The sequence below is a fragment of the Anas acuta genome, chromosome 3, assembly GCF_963932015.1.
Source record: "Anas acuta chromosome 3, bAnaAcu1.1, whole genome shotgun sequence".
Taxonomy (NCBI): Eukaryota; Metazoa; Chordata; class Aves; order Anseriformes; family Anatidae; genus Anas; species Anas acuta.
In genome coordinates this window covers 72,679,919-72,700,167 of record NC_088981.1, presented here as the reverse complement: position 1 = coordinate 72,700,167, position 20,249 = coordinate 72,679,919, and the positions used below count along the sequence as shown (strand labels likewise).

General features: G+C 38.9%; 1 protein-coding gene across 1 annotated transcript in view; it reads right to left on the bottom strand.

Annotated features, from left to right (window-relative positions):
• The window catches only part of PREP (prolyl endopeptidase), a 98,405-nt gene that overhangs the window by 49,328 nt on the left and 28,828 nt on the right, over nt 1–20,249 (bottom strand). Inside the window, exon 8 of the mRNA XM_068677811.1 lies at nt 2,124–2,315. Coding sequence (XP_068533912.1) covers nt 2,124–2,315 — 192 coding nt within the window. The remainder of the gene's footprint in view (nt 1–2,123; nt 2,316–20,249) is intronic.

Below are 20,249 nucleotides of genomic sequence, written 5' to 3'. Positions count from 1 at the left end.
CATACCCAGTAAACATTTCATGCCAATCACATTTCTTTCCCATTTTATTTGGAAATGCCATCCCCAAGTCAATTCTTCAACTTTGTCCCTTTTTATAAATCGCTGTATAAACCTAAAAATGGCTTTATGGACTGTCAGCAAATTTGCATGCAATCAGAAACTAGACTTGAAAGTAATTTTTTGCTTTTACTTATTCTTTATGATCTGCCTACGGCTTCAAAGGTACTTCATTTAAAATCCAGAGTGTTCCCAATTCAAAGAGTTCACAATCTTAAGAAGATTTGTTTTTCATTAAGTTCTGTTTGCTACTTTTGTGTTTAGCAAAAAGTTGGCTGCACTCAAAACCCCAGCTGTTTGCAACATCACTACAGTTCTGGATGTAGAATAGAATAACAGAATATCCAGAGTTGGAAGGGACCCACGAGGATCATTGAGTCCAAACCCCTGGCTCCACACAGGACCACCCAAAAACCAGACCATTTATAAGAGACCGTTGTTCAAACACTTCTTGAACTCCATCAGGCTCGGTGCCGTGCCCACTGCCCTGGGGAGCCTTTCCCAGTGCCCGACCACCTCTGGGCGCAGACCCTTTCCCTAACCCCCTGCCTGACCCTCCCCTGTCCCAGCTCCATGCCGTCCCCTTGGGTCCTGTTGCTGTCCCCAGAGATCAGAGCTCAGCGCCTGCCCCTCCGCTCCCCTCGTGAGGGAGCTGCAGGCCACCATGAGGCCTCCCCTCAGCCTGCTCTGCTTGGGGCTGAGCACACCAAGGCACCTCAGCCACTCCTCGTATGTCTTGCTCTTTAGACCCTTCACCATCTTTGTTACCCTCCTCTGGATGCACTCCAATAGTTTTTATATCCTCCTTATATTGTGGCGCCCCAAACTGCACTCAGTACTCGAGGTGAGGCTGCCCCAGTGCAGAGTAGAGTAGGATGTGCTCTATAGGTGCCTCATTTTCCCTCACAAATCTGTTATATGAGACAGATGGCACAGGGGCTAGCCAGACAGCTTTTGATCATCTGAAGAACCCACCAAACATTGTGTTATAATAGCTTTAGTCTCCATTTATATTATACTGGAGATGCAGCCTGCCTAGTCTGTGGCAGAAATCAGAGGACACATTGCAGAAAATGAGATTATTTTTAGAGGTCCTGGAAAGATCTTGAGAGGAATTTGAAATAGTAGCCAAATAGATTTGTCTTAGTGAGAAAAGACAGAAGTTACTGCATATACACTTATCCATCATATACACAGAGGATTCTGCTCATTCTAAAAAACAGCTCTTCACTGGAGAAGTAACAGACAATGAATGAGTGGAGCTGTATAAAGAAGGATTAATAAAAAAATAAACGCTGAGTCTTTTTGCATAGCTGTAATTATGCTACTCAGATAAATCATAGTTATATCTTGCACTGTCTGGAGAATAGACTACATAAATGTACACAAAGCATTTGTTAAAAAAAATAGCTCAAGGGAGATTTTTCTGTATTATCTGAAACTAATTCAAGTACTAAGTTTTAATATAATTTTCCCCCAAATGATGAGATTAAGAAAAACCCTAATGCTGAAACTTCTTTCAGAACATTTATCATAATACATCCTTTATTTTATCAAAATCTTTTACGTTTTGAATGTTTTGAACTTGTTTTTACACTCAGAAAATTCCATGCACTTTGACTTTCCTAAGGCTTTTTTCTAGTGGTGCCTACTCCTCTTATCCTAGGAACAACAGATAAACCTGTTTCTGACCAGTTCTGTTCAATGTGCTACACTTCTAGGCTTGCTGTTTTCCTTCTTTCTGACTACGAAGCACCCCTTGCTGTAATTCTCGGCTGTCTAGTAAACATTTACTACATTGAAACAAAGCAGGAAAATACTTTTCCCTCATTTCCTACAAACACAAGGACAGATGAAGTGACTTCATTATGGCCACACAGGATGTTAGAGAGCAAGAAACAGAATTTGGATCTCTCATGTCTCAGGCAAGCCTTAATTGCAAGCAAACATGTCAAATCCTAAACAAAATTTAAACACAATAAAAAAGTAACAAGGTCTGTACAAGATCATTCAAGAGACTAATGACTGAATTAGTTTGAAGAGTCTTACTTGACATGAACTCTTACCTAGAACATCTCTTTCATGTTCAGGGATAAGAACTTTCCATTTGGATTCCTCTGGGTCACTGAAGTCAATGTTGATTAACCGGTAATTTGGAGAATGACGATTTGTCTTGAAGGTGAAAACTGTTCCTTCATTGGTGACATACTCATACTCAGCCTCGAAGTTATCTATCAGCTTCACCCAGTGAAGAATTCCTGCAAGATCAAACACATGGAACAAATTCTTCACCTCCTGAAACAAAGATTTTTATTTTATCTTTTTAACACCTGAGAGCAAAGTCTTCCCAACATTTGCTGTAGGCTCTTTCTCCAGCAAGAGCACTGACCAGAAGGGGTACAGCTATGAGAAAGGCTGAATATATACTAAAGCTATGAAGAATTGCTTATGAAGAATTGGCCAGTTTAATAGGTTGCAGAGGAAAAATGCCAGATCATGGACATGTTAACACATCGGTTTTGAGGAATTTCTAGTTAAACTCATGCATAGTACTGACAGAACCATGACTGACTTTTCATCAGCTTTCTTATGGGGCTGCTGGAAAGCTCAGATACTCACTGTACAGACACTTCTACCACACTGTCTGCCCTGGAGACAACAATGCTGAGTGCATGAGGGTCTTGGCAACAGAGCTCACCAGCCCCCACTTACATGGATTTCTTGGAATTGAGAGTTACGGCTGAGCCAAAGAACTCTGCAATAAGCTTTCAAGCTCGATTCTACTAAATAGCTTTTTTATTTTTAAATAGTACTTAACCATAAAAGAAGTTCTTTGTTTTCTTTCTGAAAAGTTATTTTTTCTTGAAGCACAAAGTTTTCCATCTTCCCTTAAAGCACAGAATTTTCCACAGAATAGAAATGACGATAATTGAATTGAGTATAATAAATTTAAGAATAAAGCCTTTCTCTGTCAATTCAGAGATGATGTTTCTGGAATGTTATTCTACAAATGCTTGTCACCACCACCAAGAAGGACAACACACAGTTAGCTAAACTGTTAACTTGCAGGTTTGTCGAGAATGATATTGCATTTTCCCCTATCAACCTTCTAGAGCATCATATCCATTAATATACATGCATACTGCTTAAATATGAATTGCTTCAGATTATTTGTACTCTCTTTCACAGTCTCTTTCTAGTATTGACTAAACCAAGAGTTAGGAGTGAAAGACTACACTATTTATTCACATTTTACTGTTCTGAAATAGGTTTAGAGGGTAGCAGAAAGAAAAAGAAGCAAGGCTATATCAGGTATTTAATATGCCTGCTATAGCTACAACGCAAGCCATCAGCCAAATGTATTATCATAAGAACTGTGCATTAGCTATGCCAAAAAAGAAAAACACCAAAAAACAAAAAAACAGTCCTTACTGGTGAGAGAAACTGAAGCCTTACCATCTGAACACAGTTGCCCACTTCCTGCCTCACCCCTAAAGCTAAAGGTTGAGCCCTTGCTTTTTAAGTCGAAACAAACAAACTGTACATAAACCTGTTGTTGAAAGTCCACAATATAATGTTTGCTTCCATAAAACAACATGATTACTTTATAATATTAAAAAATGAGCAAAAAAATAGAATTAGATCATAGCTGAGCTACAACTGCTCTAAGGAATAATTGAGGAAGGAGTGAGATGGCATTTTAAACCCATTAAATGCAATAAGGTCTAGTACATTCATGAAGTTCAGATCTCTTAATTGCTGTTTTAGTTTAAGGAAAATTTCCCTGCCTCTTCATGTAAACTAAGGAATTAGCCAATTAAATTCTCCTTTTTAATACTACTGCAATACAAACTTTCCAGATAATCCTGTCAACGTAGTATTCTGTCTGAGTGGACCAATTTCATGTGAAATTTTGATTTTTCACTGAGGTCCAAAGCTTCATTCTTCTCGAGAGATTTCATGCTGAAGAAAAATCCTGCTAAAGAAAGTCCCTCAAGTTCCATAGAAAATATGTGCTTTGATGCCCATGAAACAGAAAATCCAGACTATATCCAAGTCTGATGTACACCTGCAAAACTGTTCAAAGATCTCAAATCAATGCACAAGTGTTTTGGTAAATAAAAAGTTAATCGCAGAGTAACACTATAAAAATATTATTATATTTTAGTCTCCGACAGAATGAAGCCATTCTACTACGGAAGAACAAACCTTCATAAAAAGGAATCCCAAGACCGTTGAAAAAAATCATTTTTTTATGGTAAATACACAGAGTAGCTGCAGTCTGCATAGTCACAACAAAAATTATATCCCATAGAGAAAAAGGACAACACTGTTACATTAGCGATTTACATCGCTGCCTTGCAACTCATTCATCCACTCCCAAGTGAACAGTCAGCACATGGCGAGAGGGTTGATATTCTACAGGGAGACACTAAAATGTTATTACAAAAATCAAGAGCATTCATCTTGTTAAAGTGGATGTTATATAGTCCTTGGAAGACAAATACTGCAGATGAATTACCTCTAAACCATTGTCTGACTGAAGTGGTTAATTACATCAGTATCTGCTCTGAGTTAAGAGCCAGTAACAGGGCAACTACAAGAAGCTGAAAGGGAAAGTTACATCCAGTACTTTGGCTACTGTACTTGTACTTTCTCAGTGAGATGAAGAAACCTTTTGCATTGAGATGTGTCAGCCATAGAAGTGTATCCTTATGGCTGGCTGCAGCTGATCCAGATGTGGCGTACAACTGAAATGCACATCCTAGGATTGCCTGGGATTGCTCTGTCTTGCTCTCCTCTGAGCTAGGACTAACAGCTTGCTGACCAGCATGGGGAGTTTACTGGGCTGAAAAATGACTTGGGGTGGGGGAACATTTATTAGGTGGCTGAGCTCCTCCTGGCTGCTGATCCCCAGATCTCACCAATGCCAGCACAAGGGAGGGGGCAGCTGTAGCCGCATGGTCTGCAGCACGGCACCACACCATGGGGAGCAGCCCGACCATGCAGCTGAGTTCATCTAGCATCTCTTCAGTACCTGAGAGGAGCTGTCCTTCACCCCATTGCTGTTCACTCATCTGCCCTAGTAGGGAGCTGCTTCAAATCATTAAGTGACCAAAACCACCTGTGCTACAAAATAAAGTTTTCTCTTTTGTTGCCTGCACCAGCTCACTGCTAGAGCAGAGGAGCACAAGCATTTACAAGGCAGCCAATACGCATGAGGCAGCAACAGAAGCAGAGGATCACAAACATTTTTCATTACCAATGAGCGATAAGATAAGCTTGACTGCAGAACGCTGCCCCTGCCCATTTCGCCCTCCTCCTCCATCAGCATGTCTCCACTTTCACGCTTGGTTTGGCATTTGCCTGAGTGAATAGTAAAGCTCATTAAATTAGTTAACCTAGAAGAAAATTAATTTTTCTGTTCTACAGGAGACAGTTTTTTTTTCCTGACAGATTAGCAAATGCAATCACCCGCTCATAGCGTGAGACAGAAGATGCTGATTGACTTGAATGGAGGGAACAGCAGCAGGTAATGCCCGTGCATGTGAAGACAGATGGGACATCTCTTTCAGGGCAGCAACTGCTTAGGCTGGCTCTGTCTCAAACTGCTCTCTCCAGTACTCAAAGCACCCAGGGGAACAAAGTACATTGTTATTGAAGACAGGATGCTACACACCAGGAGGCAAGTTTGTTTGAATGAACGGAACTTAAAGTGTGAAGCATTCCTTGTCAAAGATTTTTTTTTTGTTATTGTCAGGAATAAGTCTACAGGTCTGCCTAGACAGGGAGACATGCATTCCTGATTTAAACTCAGTGCAAGCAAATTAAGTGCAACTCTTTTTTTTTTTTTTTTTTTTTTTAATATATTTTGTTTACACGTGACTGATTACATGCGACTATGGAAAGCATCTGCATGCAGCTTTTACCTGGCTTGAATTCAGGATGATTCTGCAGCAACTGGTCAAACACTCAAAGGTGTGGCCAAATTTGTACTGCAGACCTTAGGCAGCACTCATTTCCTTACAGCATATTCACTATCCACAGGTAGTAACAGAGCACGCTGCTACAGGAGCTGAACAAGCAGGGCTGATGGCTGTTATCCAAAGCACCATCAGAAGGGGATGTTCCAGTGATCAGAGGTAACCAGAAAAGCAGTTTTGCATGCCGTGGTTGGCCATGGAGGACCCACATTATAACTATTGCTGGAAGAAGAACGAAGATGACTACACCAGAAGAGATGGGAAACAAAGCCTCCCAAATCACTTGTTGCAGCACAAAGTCACATGTACTGATTTCCAAGGGACATGAGAAAGTCAATGAAGATATCAATGAACATGCAGCACTAGCCAAAGCAGCATATGCCTTACTGAAGGGCATAAAGCTAAGGAAACAGGGAGATGAACTTAGTTTCTCTAAGACAAGGCCTGGAGAAAGATCCTTGTTTCAGACTTAAACCTAGAAGAAACAGCTGTTAAGCAACAGAAAGAACAGCACATCTGTAAGTTATGAGTTTAAAAAGCCCTCCAAAAGCAACTTTTATCAAAAACTGTAACTAAAAACCAAGTTCTTGATAAAGATTTGCACTTTTAATTAGCAACCTTCTGAGAACATGCCTTTGAGAAGAGCCGTTGAGAAGGGGCATTTGTAGTTCAGGCTCCCTTATCCTTAACACCAAATCCATTGAAGACACAAGATCTTAATCTACATGAGCATGCAGTGGAGACAGATTTATTACGTATGGAAAAAGCATAAGGCTGAAACTCTTGATAGTTCTTTGTATACTGCTGCTATAACCTAATCCTTTTCTCTGCCAGTCCTTCCAGTAAAACACATTGCTGAAGAGCTATAGATGCTTTTGCATACATATTTTACCAGACTGCTATCCATGATGAGTAACTGCATCACAATAGGAACTGGGGGTGACACAGGATTTATAACCTTTAGTTGATGGTCAGTAAAAGATGTGCCACGTTGCAGAAAGTCATAATCCTACAGAGCTGAACGATAACAACCTAGAATGTACAGGCAGGATTTTTAAACAAAATTTGCAGATCAATGAAAACAAAAGGAAAGTGATATCAGTAAGAAGCACAGATTCAATCCTCAGCAGGACTCTGAATACAGCAAAACGTTCAGTGGTCTGCTAAGGGCTCTCTGTATGATGAAGCAGTTTTGTGGCTGACTGATGAAAACTACAGTGGAAGGAAAAACTAATTTGAACAAACTGTGATTATAACAGCAAGAATGATCACAGAGAGCCTGCTGTCAACCCTCTTTGAGAAAGACAGAGAGCTTGAGAGTCCCTGTTCATCAGTTAGCAAATGTTCTCAATAATTCCTTCTGTATTTCATGGTTCATGGAAAGGCCAAACAATCCATTTGCAGCAAATAACCTCCTGACTGTGCTGGCTGCAGAGACAAGGTTTACTGATCAGCTAATGGTAGTTTTTCATCTGACATTACAAAAATCCCTCTCATTCAGCCCTTTTCATGTACGCTAGCAGTCAAAGTTATCAGGTAAAGATATAAATGCTAATTTCCATTAAATTATAATCCATCTCACATTATGTCAATTACATTTTTTGTAAGATGGATAGTTTTTCTGGAAACAGGAGTGTGCTGAGAATGAATGATTAGGGAGCCAGGTGAACCACAAGCTTTGGTTCGGAATGAAGGGATAGGCATTTTATCTGAATGAGTTATGCCAAATTTCGTTATGACGTATGCACTATGTAGGCAAACTTCTACTCAAGGAAAGATCATGATTTTTCAACTCTTAGATTTTATTCTTAGTTGAAATAATCAAACAAATTTTGAAAGGAGTTGGTGAAAGGTAAAATGCATTCCAAACAACTGGTGAATGCTATCAAAATTATTTCAGTTTAGAAATTAGACCTGTAACTAAGTTGGAGGCTCTGTTTTAAAGGCTAAAGATAAACGTTTTTTGTTGTTGTTGTTGTAAAACCCAAGCCACCATACCAATGTCAATCTCCTGCTTCCTGCTTCTTACATCAGCAGCTGGGATCAACTATGCATCTTCACTGGATTTGTACTTTCCAACTGCTGGAGACTTCTGTTCAGAAATACTCTGAAATGTCAGCTCCCTAGCCCTATTGTGGTTCTGAGACATCAGGCTTTGCTCTACCAGTAACTTTCTTACAGAAAGAAAACAATTAAAATAACCACAACCCATCAACTATAAAACCTAAGAGGATGGCAGATTATGCTTGTGTGTACCTAGAGTACTGTGTTCAGTTTTGGGCCCCTCGTTACAAGAAGGACATCAAGGTGCTCGAGTGAGTCCAGAGAAGGGCGATGAAGCTGGTGAGGGGCCTGGAGAACAAGTCCTACGAGGAGCTGGGCTTGTTTAACCTGGAGAAGAGGAGGCTCAGGGGCGACCTTATCACTCTCTATAAGTACATTAAAGGAGGCTGTAGTGAGGTGGGGGTTGGTCTATTCTCCCACGTGCCTGGTGATGGGACGAGGGGGAATAGGCTAAAGTTGCACCAGGAGAGTTTTAGGTTGGATGTTAGGAAGAACTTCTTTACTGAAAGGGTTGTTAGGCACTGGAATGGGCTGCCCAGGGAAGTGGTGGAGTCACCATCCCTGGAGGTCTTTAAAAGATGTTTAGATGTTGAACTTAGCAATATGGTTTAGTGGAGGACTTGTTAGTGTTAGATCAGTTGTTAGACTCAATCTTGAGGTCTCTTCCAACCTAAACAATTCTGTAATTCTGTGATTCTGTAGCTAGCTATTCCTATTTACCGAGTACACAGAATAAAATGTATCTAATGGAGAATATCTAATGATTAACTAATTCAGTAATGTACCACACAGGTTTTTAAGAAAAACACCGTATTGTTTCTGATGTTTTTAATGTAAAAAACACCCTTGTTATCTCAATTTCTGAACTTGTTACTGTCGGTGACAAAGAAAGGTGAATTTCTTTTAAAAATAATACAAGAAGTTTCATCCCTATTATAAAATTTCAAGTCATTTGTCACCAGAGAAGACATCTGTGAAGACAAAAACCACACGATGCTTAGGATGATAGTTTATATAGCCACTATCCTTTTCTGGTGTCCAACATATGAACAAAAACCAAACCAACAAAAAATGGTGCTAGTGAATATGTTGCTTGGAAAAGTAATCACGTTGACTAGCAGATGAAGTTTATCTTTTAATTTTCACTATAGCCACTCATACCAGCCAACAGCTTAACTGCACAAAGCCAGCATGGTTTAGGATGCAGTCACCGTATAAGTATCTGAGTTTTCATGCAGAAGCACATTTTCATTGCAGAATACCAGCAAATCAGATCCATCAGGTTTTTAAGACAATTTTCAGACCCTGAAAATACATATATTTAGAGGCATCTAAATTTCAAGTACTCTCTATGAGAAGTGATTTTGAAAACAAGTCATTTACTCCAGTATTTGTCACAGTATTAATATACATAAATTATGTTCAACCTATGATAGATAATCTCATGGTGCATACTACGGTTCAAACTGGAAATGACTGCGTCATGGTGGTATGACCACAACACATCCTGGAAAATGAATGACAGCATGCAGCCCTTCACTCGGACATCAAAATGTAATTGCATTTTGAATCATGCTTGTTTTTAAGCTCTCACTCAGAGCTAGGCAGCTACAGAAAGGACCTTAGGATCGGTGGTGGTTTTTAAATATTTTTTTCCTCTCTTTCTTCTTCACTGTCACAAGCCTTTAATTGTGTCATTCCAGTCTCCAAAGGTAAGAGAGAGTCCAAGAAACTTGGACTCTTGGACTATTAACATCTCAATCTCTTGGGACCAGACTTCACTTAGGAACATGTGAGGGAGAAGAGGTATTAAGGGTTCCTGAAAGCAATGCAACTTTGTTGTGTTTGTACTGAGAGGGCTCTCAGTACCACTCATGCGGTGGATGATGGCTACTCACTCATCAAAATATAATGCATTATTCCTCCGAGTTAAAAAGTTCAGACATGTCGAGATATATCAAATACCAGCCCAGATGAAAGAAATCAAGCACTTTTATGAGCAGAGATTTCTCCATCAGTTTCAAGGCTTCTACTTTACTTCCATTTGGATGATTACTCAAAGGACAGGAGACAATATATATGCTTTGTTTTGAGAGTTATAGCTTACGTCCTCATGCAGCAAAACAGAACAACAGAAAAACAGGAACCAAAGGTGACCTCTTTCATACCTTGCCTTCTGTACTGTACGAATTATACATAGTCTAAAAAATAACCTTACTGTGAGTGCTACTTATTAATGTTGTGCCCAGTCAGGCTGAAGCCTCACAGCCCCATGTTGTTTGAGTAAAGCTAAGAAAGCAATCTGCCTCTGGACCAAACATTGGCCTCACCCCTTCCTCCTCTTTTCATCTTGACCAAACCACACAGCAAGCCTTGCTGAGAGCCAATCGGCACATGATTAATGTCTCAGTCCTACCTCACCAGAAGTATAAATCTGGTATTCAGAAACCTGTTTTGTGGATGAGAACTCCAACTATTGGACAGGTTGATGGGCCTGGACCTCTTTCATTCCCAAGCAGGACACCTCTTTGTTAAGATGCTTGCCTCCAACTGTCTGATGTTACCTGGGAAAATATTGATGACTAAAGAACTGAACTATTAACTCGAGCTCAATCATTGCAGTAAGTGAATTTATCAACGACAGTTCTGAATCTGCTATATTTGTCGCCTTAATAAGTTACCCAGCTTTTCAACTTTGCCAAACTGCCTCAGTGAAAGCCCTTGGCAGGGCTCTGAAAAAGGCAGAAGCTGACTCTAATAAGAGTCTGTATACATAACCCTTTGGACATAAACCAGTGAGCAAGTCTGGGACCAGGACTGGATCCAGCCACACCTAGGCTGCCCTCTGAGAAGGGGTTTGGAAAGCAGGAGGACCCTTTCTGAACCTTGTGACTCAACAGGAGGGCCTTCCTCAGCCACACACCCTTAACACGACATGAGGCATCCACATATTTTCCAAGATTCAATTGTTTCTTTCCCCTCTGTTTGCTAGGGAACTAGGATGTAGTGGCCTAGTTTCAATATTGATTTTAGAATATACGTTTTTTCTTAAGTTACTTGAATCACAGAAAAGTCTTTCAAAAAAGAGTATGCTCCCCACCACCATGCTCAGCTTTCTGGCTGATGACTACTGCCTCCTTCCTCACTGTTCTTTCTCTTGTTCATTATCATTATAAAAGTTTTGATCCACATTTTCAGGCTACACAGCAATCACATACTGACTCATCCTTTTGATGTTATTGTATAGCACCGTTCATTCTTATTTATTTTAAATATGATCGCATAAACTGCAAGGCTGAACTAAAACACAAAAGGTCACATAAATGCATTTTCAACAGGAAGTTGGGAAACATCACCTTTGTTTTTCTACCTGCCCTCAAAGCACATAAACACTTTCTTCAGTGTGCCTAGGAAAAATAGAACACCCTTCCAAAATAATTCTTATAGCTGATAACCCTGCTTTTAAAATTCCTTCTTGCAACCTGTCTCTACCAGCTGAGTACAGAGCAATTTCATCTGATGACTAAGCAACTAGCAAACTCAACTTCAGCTTTTGCTCAATTTTTCTTGCCTCTTCCAAGCCAGTTGTTTTCAAGTATTTCAGACTAGCTTCTCTTCCCGTTCCCATGTCCTCCTCCTACCTCCCCCTGTTCCCACCAGACAAACTACCAGGCTCCAAGCAGCCCCAAGTCTCCAGTTCCCATTACCCAAGCACAAGACCTCTCACCACCACGTCCTTTCTTTCTCACTGTTCTCACACTTTAGCTCCCCCCAGGAAAAGGAAAGATCCATCCAGAGCTCTGAGGCAGTGACTCGTAAATCAACTCTGTGGTGCTATAACCAGAGGATCCCGTTTCTTTACTAGGCTTCCTAACTGCCACAATACAAAATAAAGAAAAAGGTCAGTATCAAGAACTTCGAAAAGACCAATTGGCCACGTCACATTGGTTTAAGTTTTTAACCAAGGATGATTAAAGAGCTTTCATTTGCTTCTCTTTGCACGCCTACAGATTCGTGCTAAATCCCCTTCTACCTTCACCAAGCCACACGTTCAAAAGAATAAATAATCAAGGCTGACAACTTAATCAAAAAACATTTTCTAGAAGGGAAAAAAGTTATTACCAGACACAGAAACAATAAGAGACATGTCAGGAGAAAAAAAATTGTTACTTTCTTTTTTTGTAAGGTGTACAACAAGGTTTGCTAATATATAAGTGCTTGATTGCTATGTATTCAGCTGTTTGGCTAAAATGATGTAGGCATACTGAGAACAGCAATTAAGCAAGGTGACAAATGAGAAAAGTTTTTTTGTTTGACTGGTTCAATATGCAGACTCCAGAATGTTGCCAGCATTGCAGAAGACAAGTTTGATAAAACAGCTATTAAAAATTGTGCCTTACAGTGCTCAGCTACTGGGCAACTGTGGTTTTTAAAATAAATATTCATCATTAAATAATTTTAAAAAGTGTTATACAAGTCTGTGCTTGAGAAACCTATGTTCAGTTTGGCAAGACAAGTAAAGAAATGTGGAGTCCTGAATGAGGGATAACACCTCTGGGACATGAGCCCACAGTGCTACCCTTCCTGATAAAAGGTGCAGCTGCTATACCTCTGCTACTGAAATCTCATAAAACAAAACTAAACCTCATTAGTCTGTTCAGTGGCTGACAAACAGGAGTGAAAAACCAGCAAGAATTCCGACACTTCAGTTTTCCCTGATCTTTCTAAACCCAATCCCATAAGCACCCAAAGAGGCATACCTCCTTCAAGTTGAGTACGACAAGAAAGTTTCTCCACAAGCTTAAATAACATCCCAGCTGTCTTCTTCCACTGGTGTCTAAGACTTCTCATAGTATTGTGAATTAAGAACACAAGTATCTAGTCTTGAAGAACAAAGTATTTGCAGAACACATTAAAATTAAATAATATAAAGCTTTTTTTTTTTTAGGCGCATTTGATTAAATTGGTTGCAAATATCAAACTGCGGTTAACAAGCCTGGCCATTCCTAACATGAAGAGTTCTGTAGTAAAAACAAAGCAATGAACAGGGTTAACTTGGTGGGATTTGTGAGGTACACGTGGTAAAGGGGGGGGAGGGAAAACAATATTCCCCCAAATCTCTTGTCTGTGCAGCCTAAATCACAACCCTCATTAAAAAGTAGCACTGCATTTGTCAGAAGTTACTTACACAGTGATTTTCTATTCTAAAAAGGAGCATTCATGGCACAAATAGATCACAGTGGCCCAGTTAAAACCCTAGCAAACAAACTGAATATTTGAAGAGCAAGATGACTCAGTCTGTATACAGTATGAGGGATTGTTAAGGAGGGAAGGGAAGCGCGAAGAACATTTTACCTAACCTGAGAAGCAGAAAAGATGCTTCCTTTATTGTTAGTAAAAGGAAACAGAAGCACTGTTTTACAGGTTATCTTGGATAACCTGTCAATGGAAAGCACATTGACAAGGATTATTATAGAAGATTGCACTGCAAATTCAATTAACCCATGGCTGTTGACAAAGTGTCACGAGTACTCCCATGCAGAAAAGGGCTAGATGACACTTAAATTTTCAAATGCAGAAATAAGCAAATGAAATCTATTGTGTTTCTTAAACGTTTAGAAGTAGCCCATGTTTGTTTGTTAGATGTGATCTCTACTCAGAGTCAAGAGCATTTCCTAACCAACACAAAGCAAGTTGACTTCCACGGGTCCACATCCACTGAAATAAAGAATCAGTGAATACGCAACACAACTACACTCACAGCAGCAAAACTAATACAATGTCATGCTTGCACAGTCTTTAATGATATCATTATCTCCTCGCTTGTAAATTAAATGGAGTACCTACAAAGAGAAGCCACAACTCATACTGTGCTGGAAGTTAATGAAAGGCATTAACTCAAGATTACTACAGCAATAATGAAGTGTCAAGTATTGGGCAAACCGTGTTTCATAAAAAGATGACTTGTGAGACAGTTAAGCCAGAGGTTCCCTCTACATCAGTGTGGTTTAGTTGGACTGGCTGACATCTAGGATGCTGCACTGAAACATACAGCAGATGATTTCCACAAGTAACGTATTTTCCCCATAGTATTTAAAATAGCAATTTTCAGATTTTGACTCGATGAAAATGCATATAGCATTTAAGTTAAGAGGTTAAGTTGAAGACAAAGTATGGCTTGAATACAGAATCTCTTCTCAAAAAGCATCTGCTGTCACAGCAAAGACAATAGTATGTGTTTACCATACTATGCCCATACTGCAAGGACTACATTTTTGTTGAGGTACATGGTTGTAAGCTTTTTGGAAATCCAACGTAACTGTACAAGTTCACATGACCTACATTCAAAAGTCTGTTGTTCCCTTCAAAAAACATCAACTGGTTTATAAGATGTTTAGATGTAGAGCTTGGTGATATGGTTTAGTGGAGGACTGGTTAGTGTTAGGTCAGAGGTTGGACTGGGTGATCTTGGAGGTCTCTTCCAACCTAGATGATTCTGTAATAAGATTCTCCTTCACAGAACCCAGGTAGACTTCTTATTCGGTTGCCTCCTAATTCTATTCCTATACTTCCTACTAGTTTATCTTGTACAGACATCAGACTTCCTAGAAGTCCTTTACAGATTTTGCATTCCTTTCCTACCTTTCACTTGCTACTCTGCACACTACCTCAATAGTTGGGCTATTTTACCTTGAGTTCTTCTAGAACTCATGGGTGAGTTCCCATAGATTTATTTATCTGTTCTGGTAAGTGGATTGCTCTTTTGTCAATTTCTTTTCCAAAACCTCTTCTTTAATCCACCAGCAAACTCAGACCATGCTCACTTGAATTTTAGATAGATCTTGTGATATGTTCCCTGAAAAAAGTAATTCCAGCATTGCATTAGCCTGTTCTTATCTACAAGTAATTCACAAACTAGCTTTGGATGTTGTAAAGACTAGCTTGTATTACCACACACCAAGTGAATCTCGCTTGGAATTCCCAAGAAGGTAGCTATCCTGCTACATAAACATTAGTCCTGCCAAGCCATGATGGATAATTTACCTGAGATTAAAAAAACAAGACTGTTCCACAGAAAAAGTATGATGCAAAAGAATTCATTGCTCAGTAGTTTGAGCAAGACTACTAAGATATTCTAGACTTAAAAGATATATGTATTTTATATATATTTACAGGAAGGATATAACATGCATCTGTGTTAATGGTATTTGAGAACTATTTAAGACTAGCAAAGAGACAGGACAAAGTTCACAAATCAAAAGTCCTGTTCTGAAATTTGGTAACTAACTGCAAGTGTATTTGGTTCTTACATAATATGGCTGTTTATCTCTGCCATGCTGTATTTTGGAATGCATTTAACAGAGAATTCTTCTAGCCTGAAGAAACAGCATAAACACAAACAATGCTATGCCCACTGAAAGAAAAACAGATGGATTCCATTTTACAGGATTACACTGCTAACAAACAAAGTCAGCTCCTTCAAGGTACAAATGATAGGTAAGAGAAATTTTGCTCCTAGCAAAATACTTATCTGGCAAGAACACCTGTACAGAGTTCTATTTTAAAACCAGGACTGCACACTGAAAAGGTATATTCTAACTTCTACACCAAAACTAACACAGAAGTTAGTAAGATGCTTAAACTACATGGTCACACCAGCCATTTTGAACCTCTATTAACCATTAAAAACTTATTTCATAATAAGGAAGAGGGGTAGTAAAGAACACATCCATTCAATACAGGACAAAACATGGAAATATACTTTATGTTCCATATTTGTAATTCTTCTTCATAAGCAAGATTTCCTAAGATGATGCCCACTCTTGTAAGTGAAAAAACATCGCATTCCATAGGAAAAAGATGGAAATTATTCTAACTAAAGACAGCTAAAGATAAGCGAGCTACGTCAGGCAACTTGAGACAACAAAGCACTTTAACTGTGTTACTGCCCACCAGATTCCCTTAGGAAAAGAGATGAGTGGAGTAAAGAAAAGCTTAAAGGAGCTGAAAAATAATAAAACAAAATCACTGTCAGGAATAAGAGACAAAAGAACAGCTAGAATACTGTTCTTCTGCTTTGGAAAGTAAGCCATTGTTCCTACTACTAATAGATTGTTAACAAAAAAGGGGTGACCTTTTTATTCAATTGTTCCATTCCTGCTGATTCTCGCGGGACGATCGTGATCTTCCATTTCAGTCTCTAATATGGAAAAGCTGATGATTCACTTATTTGTATTGTCTAGATACCCAATGAAAAACAGGATGAGCATGTAATTGACCATAAAAGAGTTTGTAATTTAAGGAAGCAAAAAAGGTTTTAGAGCTTTACTTTTCAATTGGATATGCTTATCGTGTGGTATTCATCTTTTCAAAACAAATTAATTCAATTTGCAGTTAAAAATGAAATCCTTTTCTTGTTATAAAAACACGCTATATGTAAACAAAGGTAAAAAGGGAAGGACTACACATTCCTTCCATCTACTGGGGAAAGAAATACCTGAACTCCTGTAAGCCTTCTATGGGTTATATTGTGTTGCACAGTTAAGTAATTCCCACAGTAGCCGACTCATCCTTGAATTCACAATCATCTTGAGTTCTCTCAGGCAGATTTCTGGAAAGTGTTTCTCATTTCCACATATGAAACAAACTGTTTAATCATTTTGCATTTCTATTTCTTTTTCTTTTCCCAAGATGTATTTTTTTTTTACCCATCTCTTCAATCTCTCCTTCAAATGTAAGCCACATAATTCAACTGGATACTGTATTGTTCAAAGGACAATGATTTATTATTTTTTATTTTTGTCTTTGAGACTAAAAATAAAACTTTACTCTGAGCTTTCTTAATAGATAGCTCATGTGTTTTTTCTTAATCGCACATTTCTAACATATGCTAAGTCAGAAACACAAATACTAAGAATGAAACACCTTAACTATCCAACAGTAATTTTAGGATCCCTTCATAAATAGTGTATTTACTGCTGCAATGTAGCTTTCTAAACTTTAAACTTATATTTTAAAGTTCTGAACTACATGAAATTAGTTGATACCAGTCTTGAAATATTTGAAGAGTATAACTCCTGTATCTGTGCACCGAGTTAAGACTAGGACAGCTAAAACCAACAGATTACTAGTGGAAGACACTATCTAAACATGACAGAGATGACCAAGTTTCATACACGTGTATGAAGTCTGCCACCTACCAACCTCCAAGTAGTACTGTCATACTGCATGATCCCCCCCCTCTTTTCTGAAGGCCTTTTTAAAATGAGAAAAAGAAATAGCAACTGCTTTAAACTGTAAGTTGCACAGTGCAATATCACAGGGATCCAAGCCACAAACCCGTTCATGGCAACACAAACATCTTTCACTAAATAGAAGAGCATCATACTAAACACCACAACGTTGACAGCCCTTCTCTTACAGCATAGCAACGTATGACATGCCTACAAAATATCTGGGACGAATAAATGGCCTTAGTTTATTAACCTGATCCCTCTGTAGTTAAGAGAAGCCCTACATTTGTTTTGCCCTGTCTAGACACGAGTAGTAAGATCTGCCTCCGTTTATCTTTCCGCCTTGCTGCTACAGCCATTATGCTGCTGTGGAGAGACACGATCAGTACCATCAGCACATGAGCTTCTACACTGGAAATGTAGCTTTAGTCCTTACGTACTTGTATATTAACGTGTACTTATTATTTTGACCTGCTGCTCAAAACAATATTTAAATTCTGATGCATCTGAAAGGAGTTAAACAGGATGAAGGACACTCCTATAACTTATGATAATTTTGGCCCTATAAGACCTTGAAGTACATGTCCAAACACTGTAGGGAACAGGGATGTCAAGGCCTCTAACAGAACAAGGAAGGAGAAGAAAAAAAGATAACCGAAGCAAGGAATTCCTACAGAACCATTTATACTACCAGAAACCTGGTCACAATCATTCAGTTTTGAGGTACAATCCATGTATTAGATCCTTTCTTTTAAATTATCAGCAGTTCTTTCCTCATTACAAAACCAGAGTACTATCTCTGGCATATATGACAGAAGCTTTCTGTAGTCAATCGCCTTCCACAATCCAATACCTAGTTTAATTGATTCCACCTTAGCATGGTGTTTAAAAAAAAAAAAAGTGTTATCTTAGCTTCCAGTTGCAAAGTCAGACTATTGGTACACATCTTTCCACAGCAAGCTTCTACAGGATGTAAAGGTATTTTGATTGAAGTAACCAAAGCCACTCCTATTTCTAATTCGATGCTATTTCATCTCTTCTTTAAGGTCACTAAATTGGAGTTACACTGTCAAAGCACTTTGTCCTTACAACATGTAGGAGGCACCTATATCAGATGCGTTATCTGGTACATCTGGGACTGTCCTGATTTTGTCTGGGATAGAGTTAATACCTGTAATATCCTGACATTTTCTTTCATTTTTCAATATCCCTCGCTCCCTCTTTGCCTGTCTGTACAATTTCTGAAATAACTAATGCTCATTTAAATAGTCCTGCAACTAGTTCTCTGAGATCTTTGTGAACAGCTGCATCTTAATTGCCTCATTTTCTCCCTCACTTCTGCTGTGTACTTTTTTCAAATACCACAGGAGGAATTTTTGCCTTTTAATTTCTGAGAGTGGTCTTTAGTTTTGTGGTCTGGCCCATTTCTTTCTCTCCCTTTAATTTTATGAGCATGGGAGATAACAGCCTCACTGCCATGGGTACCCTTTGCATTCAGCACAGAAGCCTAGGTTCATCCAGAGGCTACCTGTAATTATCCCGATGACTTGGATTTCACAGGAACTCTTTCTCCCTAATAGCTACAGGAAAAAGGCAGGAATGCAGGAGCCTCAGCAAATGGCCTACACAGGTCAACTTAGTCCACCATTCCCTCCTTGAAGACTTCTAGGGTCTAGAAGTGACTCTCCCATTACCTCTTATGCAGAACTCAGCAGTAACTGCATTTTTGCAGTACAGCATAATGTAACAAAGTTCATTACCCATCCTAGCCAAATGGGATCTCACTGCAGTGAATAATGCAACTAGCTATAGGATTAGCTTAATGAACACTTGAAATCAGAAGAGACTTAGAACAACTTAGGCCCGTTATTACATACACAACCTACATCTCAGTTATTAGCCAATTCAAAAAAAAGGACATACAAATTTAAAACCAACCACTACCTTGTATCTATTCACCATATATGTCCTTTAAATAACATACCACATTGTCTAACCTTCCTTCTGGTACATTTTTCCAGTTATAACAGTTAAACTTTATTTTGACTCTGAGAATACAGTTGTAAAACACTATGAATTGATTTCTGAATTAGTTGTCATCTCTAGGAACAGTCAGAAAACAACTTAAGGAGTTCCCTAGAAACACAGCTGCTTCTTAACTGCTCCTTCCAGGTCTGAAACTGTACCACCTCAGGTCACAATTGTAGCAGTGATGTAGCCCTGATGAAGATGACAGTAATTCAAGTAAACAAATAGACTGGAAGGGGTGTCATTCTGTATCTACTTTCTACTTGAGGACTTCTATTAAAATACCAAGTGGCATCCTCCAGGTAAGTATGCAAGTTCTGTAGAAAACAAACCTATACAAGAAGTGCATCAAGCCCATGCATTATTTTAGTCATGAGATCAATCATTCCCTCAAGGACTGGAGCCACTGCAATTTTCCAACATCTTTTCATTCCTTTCCTCTCATTATTTTGTGATAGTGAAAGAAATTTTAATCTAAGTCACATATTCTGAAACTTGGTGTACAGACTTGTAGGAAGTCATTTGCTGACATTTTAACTCAATTTGTATTAAGATTCAGCATAAGCAAGATGCCATCTTACTATTCATCAGAGAATTCACAGAGAAGAGCACTGTTATTAATGTCACAACTGAAGGACAAACTTCATTGATTTTCATGTCTCAGGTAATCCATAAGGGATAAAACCTGAACTTAAAGTGTCTCAAGTCAACTAAGGCAAAAAATATCTTCTGAAGCTTTCTCTATACTTCAGGCATCAGTAATGGTACTCATCTGAGTGAATCTTCATGGTATAACAAGATCTAGTTCATGTTGCAGCTTCTCATGTAACAGGCTCTTGCTTCTCCCTGGATACTTGACCTTCCATGCAGTATCGTGAAGGCT